The 13,246-nt window shown below is 48.8% G+C and overlaps 1 protein-coding gene across 3 annotated transcripts in view; it reads left to right on the forward strand.

Moving 5' to 3' along the window:
• The first annotated feature begins 9,033 nt into the window (after positions 1-9,033).
• DKC1 (dyskerin pseudouridine synthase 1) overlaps positions 9,034-13,246 on the forward strand; it is a 129,190-nt gene continuing 124,977 nt past the window's right edge. For 2 of the 3 annotated variants that reach the window (XR_009244516.1, XM_058658505.1), the window contains exons 1-7: positions 9,034-9,153; positions 9,835-9,902; positions 10,183-10,269; positions 11,979-12,070; positions 12,241-12,425; positions 12,820-12,884; positions 13,086-13,212. Coding sequence is in view for 2 of the 3 variants with exons in the window: in XM_058658505.1 (XP_058514488.1) it covers positions 9,138-9,153; positions 9,835-9,902; positions 10,183-10,269; positions 11,979-12,070; positions 12,241-12,425; positions 12,820-12,884; positions 13,086-13,212 (640 nt within the window). In the remaining variant the exon portion in view is untranslated. The remainder of the gene's footprint in view (positions 9,154-9,834; positions 9,903-10,182; positions 10,270-11,978; positions 12,071-12,240; positions 12,426-12,819; positions 12,885-13,085; positions 13,213-13,246) is intronic. The other variant, XM_012930851.3, reaches the window with a different exon arrangement.

The following is a 13,246-nucleotide window of genomic DNA, read 5'->3' on the forward strand; positions in this document are numbered from 1 at the left end:
CAGTCGAGGACGGCCCAAAGCCTTGGGACCCTGCACCTGTGTGGGAGACCTGGAAGAGGTTCCTGGTTCCTGGCTTCAAATCAGCTGAGCTCTGGGTGTTGCAGCCATTGGGGCGGGGTGGGGCGGGGGGTGGGGAGTGAACTAGCGGAAGGAAGATATTTCTCTCTGTCTCTCCTTTCCTCTCTATAACTCTGACTTTCGAGTAAAAATGAGCCTTTTTAAAAAAGGAATTCAGCAAAGTTGCAAAAGATAGAATTAACACACAAAAATCAATAGTGTATGTATACACTAATACTGCTACAGCCTAGAAAGAACTTACAAAATCCGTCGTATTCACAATAACTACAAAAAAAGTAAATACTTTGGGAAAAAATTTAACCAAGGATGTGAACAACTTCTATCACTAAAATTACAAAACACCAAGAAAAGAAATAGAAGACACAAAAACATCTTTGATGTTCATGGATTGGAAGAATTACTATTATCAAAATATCCATACTACGCAAAGCAGTTTAGAGATGCAGTATGCCTCCAATCATAATACCAAGGACATCTTTTCAAATCTAGAAAAATAATCCTCACTTTCATATGGAAACAAAAGTGTCCCTGAATACTCAAAGTGATCTTAAACAATAAAAACAAAGATAGAGGTATGACAATATCATATTTCAAGACATGTTACATGACAGTTATAATCAAAACAGCCTAGCACTGACACATATGAACTAATGGAACAGAATAGAAACACCAGAAATTAATCCATGCAGTAACAATCAACTTTGACAAAGGAGCTGGAACCAATTCCTGGAAAGAAGAGTCTCTTCAACAAATGGGTGCAGAAGTTGAAACAAGACCCTACATCTTCTACAAAACTCAATTCACAATGAATCAAGAACCTAAATGTACAACCCAATATCATTAAATTATTGCAGGAAAACTTGGGGAACCTCTTTAAGACACCAACTAGTAAAGACTTCTTGGATGAGACCCCAGAAGCACATGTAATAAAAGTCAAGAGACAAATGAGATTACATCAAGCTATGAAATGTCTGTACAGCAAAGGAAACACAATCAAGCAAAGAGGCAATGAGCAGGAGAAAATATTTGCCAACTACGCAACTGATAAAGGATTACTATCCAGGATCTATAAAGAGCTCAAGAAACTCAACAATGACAAAATATTACAGTTAAGAAATGGATAAGGAATATGAATGGATATTTTTCAAAGGAAGAAATGCATGAAAAAAAAATGCTCAGAATCAGCAACTGTCGGAGAAACGCAAATGATGATCATAATGAGGTATCCCTTCACTCCAGGTAAGTAGCTGTTACCCAACAATCAAGAAACAACAAATGTTGGCAAGATTTTTTAAAGAAGTATTTATTTTTATTGGAAAGTCAGATATACATACAGGAGGACAGAGAGGAAGATCTTCCGTCCATTGATTCACTCCCCAAGTGGCTACAACAGCCAGAGATGTGCCGATCTGAAGCCAGGAGCTCTTCCGGGTCTCCCACACGGGTGCAGGGTCAAGGCTGTGGGCCATCCTCCGCTGCCTTCCCAGGCCACAAACAGGGAGCTGGATGGGAAGCGAGGCTGCCACGAATAGAACTGGTACCCATATGGGATCCTGGCACTTGCGAGGTGAGGATCTTAGCCGCCAGGCTACAATGCCGGATTCTGTTGGCAAGATTTAAAGGGTGTAATACATGATTAATAAGAATGCAAATTAGTACAGTCATTAAAGAAAACAGTATGGAGATTCCTTGGAAAAATAATAAATCTACCACATTACTTAGCCATCCCAATTCTGGGAATATATCCAAAGGAAGTCAGCACATGAGGGACTGATGTAGTGGCTCAACTGGTTACTCCTCCATCTCGAAGCACCGACATTCCATATGGGCGCCAGTTCTAATCTGGCAGCTTCGCTTCCCATCCAGCTCCCTGCCTGTGGCCTGGGAAAGCAGTCGAGGACGGCCCAAAGCCTTGGGACCCTGCACCCGTGTGGGAGACCTGGAGGAAGTTCCTGGCTCCTGGCTTCAGATCAGCTCAGCTCTGGCCATTGCAGCCACTTGGGGAGTGAATCATCGGATGGCAGATCTTCCTCTCTGTCTCTCCTCCTCTCTGTATATCTGACTTCCCAATAAAAATAAGTAAATCTTTAAAAAAAAAAAAAGATGCTCTTTCTTTTTTAAAATATCAGCACACAAAGGAGTTATTGGTGTCCCACCCACCCATATTTATAGCAGCCCATTTCCCAACAGCAAGTCTATGGAATCAAGCTAGATGTCTATCAACTAATGGCTGGCTAAAGGAAATGCGGAATACACACACACACACACACACACACACACACACGCACGCACCGGAATATCACTCAGCCAGAAGAAAGAATGAAAGACTGATTGATATTTGCAACAAAAGGGATAGAATTGGAGATTATTCCAATTCTATTGGGGAAGATAACAAATGCAAGTATAAAAGTCATGTGAATGTCAAATCATTCAATATCTAGTTATAAATATGATTTCACTGAATCATACCATGCTATTGTCATGAATCCCTCATTTTGTGATAATATCCTTGTTTTCAAGGAAGAAAAAAAATAAAATATTCAGAAATGGAGAAACCCAGTGTCTATGGCACATCAAATTGTTCTCAGGGTACCTAAGAGGAGAGTTAAGAGATAGAGGCAAAAACCTGATGAGAGAGAACACTGAAGCTCAAAACTAACTTGAGGGGGCCATCTAGATCCTGTGTGCTTCACAGGAGAAGTGGGCAGACTCAGAGGCCCTGCTGAGGGGTCCTTTTGCCCCCACCCAGCTGACAGTGGCAGGAGTGGCTCTAGGCTGGGCGGGCTGGGTGCCGGGCACAACCCACAGGCCACCCAGTAGCACGCTCCAGGAACTTGAGGTTGAGGATATGCAGGGAGGCTGGAGGATCGCACAGGTGAGGGAGAGTGGTGGCCTGTGCATTCACGCCCAGGTGAGAATTACTGCTGAGGGACATCCCTGGGGAAAAAAACACCATAAATATAGGTGAGGAATGACTACAGAAGGACTCCCCAAACGAGTCCACTGAACTTGCAGGTAAGCAAGAGAACTGAGACCTGCTGATTTGAAGGGGAGAGACTGAAACACTTTTTGGGTCAGACTGATTCTCCCACCCATATGCGAGTCCTGAGGCTGGGCTTGTTAGCATGGAACATGGCTGACCACCGCATGCCAGCCACTCGAACATTAGGGCTGGGGGCCTGTCTGGCAGGGCTATATCCTAGTACATGACAGTGAGTGTCAGAATAGTGGACAGGTCACATTATACCTGGCCATGACACCAACCAGCACGTGTGAGAACCAAGTCTGGGAGTAGATTCTGTAGGGGATATGTGAGCCCAACTGTGTGGAAATCCAAGTCCCGCTGGGTAGCTTAAGAGTCGGGGTGGTAGAGGCTGAGCTAGGAGTGATGATGGAATCTGCTAACAATCACGGGTCCTGGGGCTGGGACAGGGCTGGGCAGGTCCAGGCTACAGCCCTGCATGTGCATCCCTACTAGGGTGTGGGGTGGGCTGGGTCATACAAAGGCTGGGGCAGAGGGGGCAGGCTATACCGGGTGGGGGCCTGGCACCCGCTGGCATGTGTGAGATTTGGGTCTGGGAGTGAGCCGGAGGGGAGGACCTGGGCAACTCCCCCATTGTGTCATAGCTCCCGCTGGAGAGCACATGGTCCAGGCCTGGGTATTGGGCAGGCTGGGCAAGGTAGCTCTATCTGTCGGCAACTGTGTGGCTTGGATTTAGAAGGGGGCAGACCAGGCAGGGCTAAGCAGACCTTAGCCAACTGACAAGTGCAGAAACCAGGCTGGAGTGCAGATCATTCTCGGCTAGGATACCACACCTGCCAGTCTCAAAGAGCCAGAATTGGGGCAGACTGAGCAGGGCCAGGTTGTAGCACCCACCAGCGAGAGTTGGGACTGGGGGCTGGCCGGGTCAGGCCAGGCCATAGCATCCGAAGACAAAGGCCAAGACAGGTGGGGGTCTATGTCAAGCAGGGTCAGAGCAACCACTGGCATGTGCAAGATCTGTGTCTGGGCATAGGCCTGGTTGCAGAGCTAAGGGGACACCATGGCTGCGTTGTGGTTCCCACTGGTGAGCATGAGGGCCAGAGTAGGGACTGTGGTCTGGTCTGGACATGACTGCAGTTGCCCTTGGAATGGGGGTGGACAGGATCTGGAGTGTGCCGGACTGGCTAGACTACAGTACGCACTGGGGCTCATGAGAACCAGGATGGGTGTAGGATGGGCTGGGTTAGGTCACTGTCCCTGCTGAGCCATGTGTGAGCCTTGTCGGGGTGTGGACCAGGCTTAACAGGGCTGTAGCACCCAACAGTAAAAACCAGAATGGGTGAGGTCCAGTCAGGAAAGATGGAAGAGCTTGGCAACTTCCCTCACAGTCCCTGCAGGTGAGCACAAGAACAAAGACAGGGAGCAGCCCAGACCAGGCCAGGGAAAGGTACCCACCAGCATACATTTGGCACAGGTCGGGAGGTGAGCCAGGCTAGGCAAGTTCATATAACCTGCTGGCAAATTTGAGAGCCAGAATGGAGTGTGGGTCATGCCAAGTTGGGCTGCAATACCAGCCAGTTTACATTAGGGCCAGAACTGTAGAGCTGGAACTTGGGGCAGCACCAGGCCCGACCAGGCTATAACACCCACTGGCAAATGCTGAGGTGAGGTGGGCCATGCCAGACTGGACCACAGCGCCCCACCAGCACATGTGAGATCCCGGGGGTAGGGAGCAAACCTGGTAGGGGGGCCGCGTGGGGCTCCCCTGCTGGATCACTACTCCCACTGGTGAGTGTGAGAGCTAGGGTTGGGGGCAGACCAGGCTGGCCAGGGCTACAACACCTGTCGGCCTGCATGTGAGCTGGATCAGGGGAAAGCCAGGCTGCACTGACTGTTCCTACTGGTGCATGCATAAGCCAGAGTGGGTGTGGACTGGTTGGTTTCTGCCATAGCATCAGCTGACAGATACTGGCACTGAAGGCTAATTCTGTTAAGCTAAACCGCAGATCAACCTGGAGAGTGCAGGATCCAGGAGTGGGAGTGGACCCAGTATGGAAACAGTGGGCACCTCCCTTTTGGGTTGCCACTCCCACTGGTGAGTATGAGATCCAGGACTGGGACAGGCACGGCTAGACAGAGTGGCACCTGCCGGCATGTGCGTGGGCTGGATAGTGGGGCTGATTGGGTCGAACTAGGCTTCAATGTCCATTGACATGCACAAAAGCTGAATGGGATGTGGGACAGACTGGACTAGTCTGCTATACATATTGCAAGCCCATATGGGAACCAGGGCAGAGGTGGGCATGGTGGGGGTGATTGTGGGTCACTCCAACTAGGCTGCAGCTCCCACCGATCTACGTGAGGGCTAAGTGTATCGTGGGCAGGATTGGGATGGGCTCCAACACCCGTTGGTTTGCGTAAAACTCGGGGCTGGAGTCAGAAATGACCCAGCAATTACAACCACCAGCATGTGTGTAAGTTGATTGGGGCAACAGACTGTGCTTGACCCTGTATTGACAAGCACTCACAAGAATCAGGTCTGGGATCACCTCAGATGAGGTTTCTTTGGGGAATCCCCCTAACTGAATTGCTGGACTCAGAACCCCAACCATGGAGAGAATCTCAGCTTCCATGGTCTGACCGTGGAGTGCATGTGTCACAGCTGGGCCTCCTCCGTGGCTTAGAGCAGTGGACAGCATATCCAGGTGCACATGGAGGATACGATGGGACATTAGAGCCTGCAGAGGGCACCTGGTACCACAACATAGGACAGAGCAAATTGACCAACTACCCCAGCCAAGTGTTGGCAGTGAAAATCTGGGCAAACAGAGACGCTAAGGTGGACTATGTCAGCCAGTGGATTCTGGAGAGATTTCATTGTGCTTGGAATGGCAAGATTGGCAGCAAGTCAGAACTGTTGAACTATTGAAACCACTTGAGCAGGACCCTTGGAGCACGCCCCACATCGGGGACCCTGATATGATTGGGAGGCTGGGTGTAGCATCTCCTTTTATCTCTCCCCTTCCCCCAGACACAGGAAGGAAATAGAATGTGGAAACAATGGTCTTACTCACTTTCCCCTAGCCCTTGACCCTTTGAGCCATATCAACTATGTAAAGATCATCTAAAATAAAACTTAAAAACAGTTTAAAATTCATTTAAAAATTTTCTTTTTTCACAGATTTAATCGAGTTCATAGAGAGCAAATAAACTTTTTCTTGATTATAAACAATCAATCAATCAAACAAAAAACAGGTAAGTGCCACTTCCTGGGCATCAGTGTAGTGAAGCAGCGTGCCATCCTAAGTGCTGTGGAGGATAGTGCCACAGAGGGGAAGCAACAGACCATGTGCAACAGACCATGTCTTCCCTTTACCTTTTGGTCCATAATTATCCCTGTTCTCAAGTCACGAAAGCCTTCTGGACAATTTTCCAGCTGTTGCTTGTATTCACTTATGCATGTAAGACCTAAGGAGAAAGCCTGTGCTGAGAAATGTATCAGCTCAGATCTCAGGTTTGCTTTTTTTAAGATTTATTTTGGGCCTGGAATGATAGCCTAGTGGTTTTATCTTCGCCTTGCACATTCCAGGATCCCACATAGGCACCAATCCGTGTCCTGGCTGCTCCACTTCCCATCCAGCTTCCTGCTTGTGGCCCGGGAAAGCAGTCAAAGACGGCCCAAACCCTGGGACCCTGCATCCAAGCAGGAGACCCAGAAGAAGCTCCTGGGTTTGGATTGGCTCAGCTCCAGTCGTTGTGTGCACTTGGGAGTGAAGCAGCAGATGGAAGATTTTTCTGTCTCTGCTTCTCTGTAATGTCACCTTTCCAACAAAAATAAATTGTTTAAAAAATCTTTAAATAAATATTTTTAAGATTCATTTATTTTTATTGAAAAGATAGTATTACAGGGAGAAACGGATAGACATATATTTCGTCTGCTGGTTCACTCTCCAAATTGCTTTAAAGGCCAGAGCTGGGTCCATCTGAGGCCAGGAGCCAGGAGCCTCTTCCAGGTCTCCCACATGGGTGCCGGTCCCAAGGCTTTGGGCCATCCTCCACTGCTTTCCCAGGCCACAAGCAGGGAGCTGGGTGGGAAGTGGAGCTGCCGGGAGCCAACCAGCACCTACATGGATGCCAACTGCACAGGAGTTGCATAACTTGCCACACAACCATGAAGGCCCCAAGACCTCCCTGTTGACAGTCGGCTAGAGAAGCAGTCCAAGTCCCCAGAGATTAGTACACAGTGCAGCAGGCACTTGGTAAACAGCCAGGTTACCAGGAGAAAGCAGGAGGAAGGTTTTAAAATTACACATCTATACTGTAGCAGGTACCTGGCCTCACCTTCATTGAAAGGTTTTGAGCTACACAATACTCCAGGAGTCTTGGAATGAGGTTAGGAGCCATGATTTTAGCTTGTGGTAATTAAAGGCAGGATATGTTCAGACAGACCTAGGTGGCCCATCATAAGACACCATGATCAATTAACCACCACCAGAGGGCAAAGCACTGTTCAGGGAAGTTGTATGGTAGCAGAGGGTGAGGGAGAGGAAGCAGATGGATTCAGAAAGGGAACTGGAGGAACTTTTTGCAGGTACCATGATAATGCTGGCCTTGCTCTTAATGAGAGTATATTGGTTTCTTAAGGTTAGTTTAAGAAATGAGTCCCACACTAGGTAGCTTAAAACTACAGAGATTTGTTCCCAGTTCTGGAGACTTAAAGTAGCAGTCTCCTTTTTCTTTTATAAGGGTACCCGGACACATGGATGTATGGTGCACTCAAATAAGGTATAATGAGCTCATGCGAAGATCCTTAGCTTCATCATGTTTGCAAAGAGCTTTTTCTCACTGTGGATGGAAAGCCTGAAGAATTTTGGGTAGGGAGATACTAATAGAATGATAGCTCCTTTGAGCTGCTACGTTGGGAAGAGACTGTAAATGCAAGTACGAAAAGGTGTGTTTGTAGGAGGCCACTAGAGAAATCTTGGAAAGCCATCACTGGCCTGACAGCAGTGAAGGTTGGGAAAAACCCAGCAGCTTCTGTTCCTTTAAAAAACCAAGGTGAGTAATTCAGCCACGAGAATGCTTGTAGGAGAACTATCAATGAATTCATCAATTTCATTCGTGAAATGCGCACCAATGTAGCTTTGTAAAATAATGGGGTGGTAGTTAGGTGCTCATGGATTGGTTGGTAGTGGGGAGTCTGTTTAGACCATCTAAACAGAGCAAAATAGATTCGTTGGTCGATCTAAATATGATTACAATGAATAATCTTGTTACTTTCATTGAAGTAAGTTGAGAAAAAAATGTTTTCTGAACCATAATAAAACAAACCCGAAAATGTTCGATATTTCTATTGTCGAGGGACAAAACTGGTAGTTATGTTTTTGTTAAGTCTACCACCAACTGACAAAATACAATCAACTGATAAAATGGCAACAAATGTGAGTGCTTCCGCACTAAAGTGGTGTCGAATCAGTGGATTAAATAAAATTCGGTAAAAATCAATTTGACTGTCGTCTTATCTTTCTTCCAATGTCTACATGTGGCTCGTATTGCGTGCCACTGTGAATTAGGAACACCAAAGACCTTCAACCTGTTGGTGCCTTAAGCTTGGAATTGGGACTGGTTCGCACCAACTTGAAGGCGTAGCCGTGCGAAAGCCATGACCTACCAATTATAGACCGTTCCGCGAAACGGAGGGAGGCAGACGCGCGAGCCGAAGCAGGAGGAAGGGAGCCACGGCCCAGCCGGGCCCACAGCTCCACAGCGCCGGGGTGGACTGCGCGGCGCCTCCAACTCCGGAAGCCGAGGTACGGCAGGCCCAAGGCGCATGCGCGGCCGAGCCAGCGCCATGCCAAGTTAACCAATGAGATTGTAGCGACGGCCCGCGCGCGCCTCGAGCCCCGCCCTCTCGGAGCGCCCCCGCTTTTTCTCGGCCGGCGGCGCGGCGCGTGCGCACGGGGCGGTGCGCCGGTGGGCGGGTCCTAGCGGCACGGCCTGACGGGACCTGGGCGGTGGGAGTCTGCGGTGGCTCTTTGGCGGCGGCCGGAGCAGCACGCACGCGGTGTACGGGAACATGGCGGACGCGGAAGGTAAGGGCTGTGCGCGAGCGGACTGTGCGAGGCGGGCAGGGCTGGCCCCCAGATGTGTGCAGAGTCGTGGTGTGGCTGTGACATCGGGGCCCGTGTTCACTGCCTGTTCCCGCCGGTGGCTCGGCAGCCGGGACTCGAGCGGATGGTTGCGCTCGGTCTGGTCCCGTCAGCGAGAACGAGAGGCCCCCGTGCTTCCTTGGCTTTTCGGGGCCTCGGCCTCCGGCCAAGGGTCGTAAATCTCCTGGAGGCCCGGGTCGCTGTCAGAAAGGGTGTTGGCAGAACTGGCAGGCCGACTTGGCAGTGCTTGTGCCACCATCAGCCCAGAAACAGCTGCCGGCAGTTCCTGGGGCCGAGGGGGGCCAAGGGGGGCCAAGGGGACCCCACAGCAGGGCCCCAAGGCCGCATGGGCAGTGCTGTAGCCGCCGTACAACTTTGCGACCCACAAGTGAAGGTTTCTGCGGAGTGCTTAAACGGCGCCACAGCCACGTGGTGAGCCCGAAGGCTTAGGGACGGGAACACGTGCGGCTGCTGGCGCTCCGTTGCGGCTAGTGTCTGCGCTTTTCCCTCCTATCACTGTAGACGTAAAGTTCATTGCCTGCCCGGCCGCCTTTGAGTCTTTGGTTTCAACTGTGCTTCACATACTTTTGATTGTCTAATAAAAACACGTCCCGGTTTCTTCAGTAGTTGTTCTTCCAAAGAAGCATAAGAAGAAAAAAGACCGGAAATCATTACCAGAAGATGATATAGCTGTGAGTAGCGTTTTGTAGAGGCGTTTTCCTTTGCTTTGACCGAAAAGAAAGCTTACTTAAATAATAAAGACAGTTTTCCGAGATTTCCGGGCAGTGGACTGTTGCTGGGTAGTCATTGTGTAGCATTTTGCTGGCTTATCTAAGCTGCCCCGTGTATTTCTTCTCCATGTTTCCATTGGAACAGACGTAGAATGCCTCATTTGCTGTTCGTGTGCTAGTAATAGATTTCTCAAAAAAGGAGCTGGAGAATCTAATAGGTTGCATTTCTGGATTACTGCAGGAAATACAACATGCTGAAGAATTTCTTATCAAACCCGAATCGAAAGTGGCACAGTTAGATACATCTCAGTGGCCTCTATTGCTAAAGGTATGTGTGTCAGGTGAATGCCTGGCTTTTACAAGATCTCGAAGAAATGTTTCCTGCTACCATCCTTGATATTAGGAAATGCTAAAGTGTAAAACAGTGTTCCTTAAAACACCTCGGCCGCAGGACAAGGCTGTTGACTTTTTGTATTGCAATATGACTTAGAATTATGTTATGTGCAGTTCGTGAGCAGGTGCTGCACTCGATCAAGGACAAGCCTGCCTGTTTGTGGCTACATTTTGAAGCCACAGCATGCAAGTCAGTGTAAGTGTGTGTGTGTGTATCACTTTGGACCACTCATTACCTTCTCCCTTTTGCGTTTGTATCTATTTATTTTTAAGAGAGACAGAATGAATCAACCCTCCACAGCAGCTGGGGCTGGAGCAGGCCAGAGCTAGGAGCCAGGACCACAGTCTGGGTCTTCCAACTGTGGCAGGGACCTGGGTGCCTAGGCCATCATCTTTGCCTTCCACTCCAGGTTCCCGAAGAGACTAGCTCAGATGCAAACCAAGCATTGCAACAATGATATGCGAGTGTGCCGAATGGCATCTCAACTACTTTGCCAAATGCCCACCGCCAGTTATTTTTGGACTGTTTTCTGATCTTGGGAAAATGTACTTTTCCTAGAGGCAATCCGTGAAGTCTGTTTCAGTGGAGTTGGTGGTATAGCATGTCTTTTAGTGGGCATTTGGTGTCCTGGTGAAGATGCTGCTTGCTTCTCCCAAATCCTGTGTCCAAGTGCTTGGAGTCCATGTCAGCCTCCACTGTCGATGCCCGTTGGAAGCAGCAGGTAGTGGCTCAGACGGTAGACTCCCGCTCAGCTCTCATGGAGCTCCTGGCTTCGCTCTGGCCCCGCCTGCAGCATTGTGCAAATCTGGGCAGTAAACCAGAAGAAAAGAGATTTCTGTTTTTCTCTCTGTGTGTCTTTGAAATCAGTAAATTAGTGTTTTAATAGACGGTTTTGGCTATTGCTGAGGCTTTGAATAGGGTAGCTGAGTGATGTATTGAAGTGCGGTGGTCTCATCATTTGCTTGAATGATGAAATGGCTGCCAGCGTGAAAGCTTTTCCTTGATCAGTGTGTTCTCGTAAAGCATTGTAAGGGGGTGCTAAAGAAAGAGCTTGGCTGTGTCTTTTAACACACTTGGGTTTCTGCTCAGCAGGTGCTTCTGTCCTTTACATAGCATTTGCTTTTCCATTGCAGACCCTAGAGATCTGCTACTAAGCAGGGTAGCCAAGGGCCTTTTTGTCACAAAACTTCAAATCTAGGGATGTGGAAGACAGGTGAGGCAGATTTTTTTCTCTTGAGTACCTTGATGCACCTGCACTCATGAGGCAAGCTAGCCTGCAGTCGAGGGCCTGCAGTGTGGCAGTTAAGCCTCTGAGAGGCGTTTGCAGCAGGAGCAATCTGGCCATGTTGACAGATGTTGCTGGCTGTCTTTTGTCCCTGCAGTGTGTCTTACGTGTAGCGCTCCTCGGTGAATCCCAGTCTGTGGAGAGCAGTGAGTTTAACATGCCTGGATTCGCTTGGTCTTTATAATATGGATAGTTTTGGTGGTGTGTATGGAGCCAAACAGTCTGTTAGGGCAGATACCAGAAATGATAGGAGTAAAATTGCAAAATCACAACTGTAAAAGGTGGTGCTGGCTCTGGGTCTCACCTGTGTAAAACCTTTATGAGTAACTTTATTTTGTTTTCTGTTGTTGTCTTCTAGAATTTTGATAAGCTTAATGTCAGGACGACACATTATACACCTCTTCCTAGTGGCTCCAACCCTCTGAAGAGGGAAATTGGGGACTATATCAGGTAAGTGTACTGGGGCAGGCACTTCAAACCTTCGCATCAGTTAGTCAAGGAGGTACAGCCCTACAGTGGCTTTATCCTGACGGTGTAAGCTGTACCCACAGTGAATTAACTCTTCGGGTTTGTTTCAGAGCACAGTAGCAAATGGTACACTGCTTTTCTTTCCATTCTAGGACAGGCTTCATTAATCTTGACAAGCCCTCTAACCCGTCTTCCCATGAGGTGGTAGCCTGGATCCGACGAATACTTCGGGTGGAGAAGACGGGACACAGCGGTACCCTGGACCCCAAAGTGACTGGCTGTTTAATCGTGTGCATAGAACGAGCCACTCGTTTGGTGAAGTCACAGCAGAGTGCAGGTGTGTGCGAGGTGGAGTGAAGGCTTCCTTCCCTCTGTGTTTTGCCTCTTGGAAACTTCGTTGTGCGGGTGGGGGAGGGAGCTGCTGAAACAAGGGTATTCTTTTTGCTTCCACATACCGTGTGTCCTCTGCCACATCCTGGTGGGGCTGACGTGGAGCTGAGGTTAAAGATGCACTCCTGCTCCTGAGGCAGGTTCTGTCTGGAGTCCAGCTCTCACCCTGTGCTTTGGACCTTGTGCTTGTGTAACATCTGCATCAAGAAGTTGACTGTTGACCCCCCATGCCCTCATTCCATTCTTTTCAAAATGCTTGCTTTTCCTGCTGCTTAATATGGCATATAGAAAATACAGAAAACTCAGTGGCCATGCCTGACTACTCTTTTGTCATTTTTCAGGCAAAGAGTATGTGGGAATTGTTCGGCTGCACAGTGCCATTGAAGGGGGGACCCAGCTCTCTAGGGTAAGTCTGTCACTTTGGATACAGGTTGGTCACCTATCTTGGCCAGCCTCATGTCCGCCCTGAGCCATCCCAGAGTAGTTTGATGACAGAAATGGAAGGAAATGGCATTTCAGTTGTTCATTTGGAAGGAGCCTTTTGTTTATGCCCTTCGTATTCAAGAGGCCATGTCAGCTGGATGCTTGCTTTGCTTCCTGTCCTTAGGCCCTGGAGACTCTGACAGGCGCCCTCTTCCAGCGACCCCCACTCATCGCTGCAGTGAAGAGGCAGCTCCGAGTGCGGACCATCTACGAGAGCAGAATGATCGAATATGACCCCGAGAGGAGATTAGGTGGGTAGCTAAGTCTCTGAGGAACTGGATTATC

This window comes from Ochotona princeps, chromosome X, assembly GCF_030435755.1.
Source record: "Ochotona princeps isolate mOchPri1 chromosome X, mOchPri1.hap1, whole genome shotgun sequence".
NCBI lineage: Eukaryota > Metazoa > Chordata > Mammalia > Lagomorpha > Ochotonidae > Ochotona > Ochotona princeps.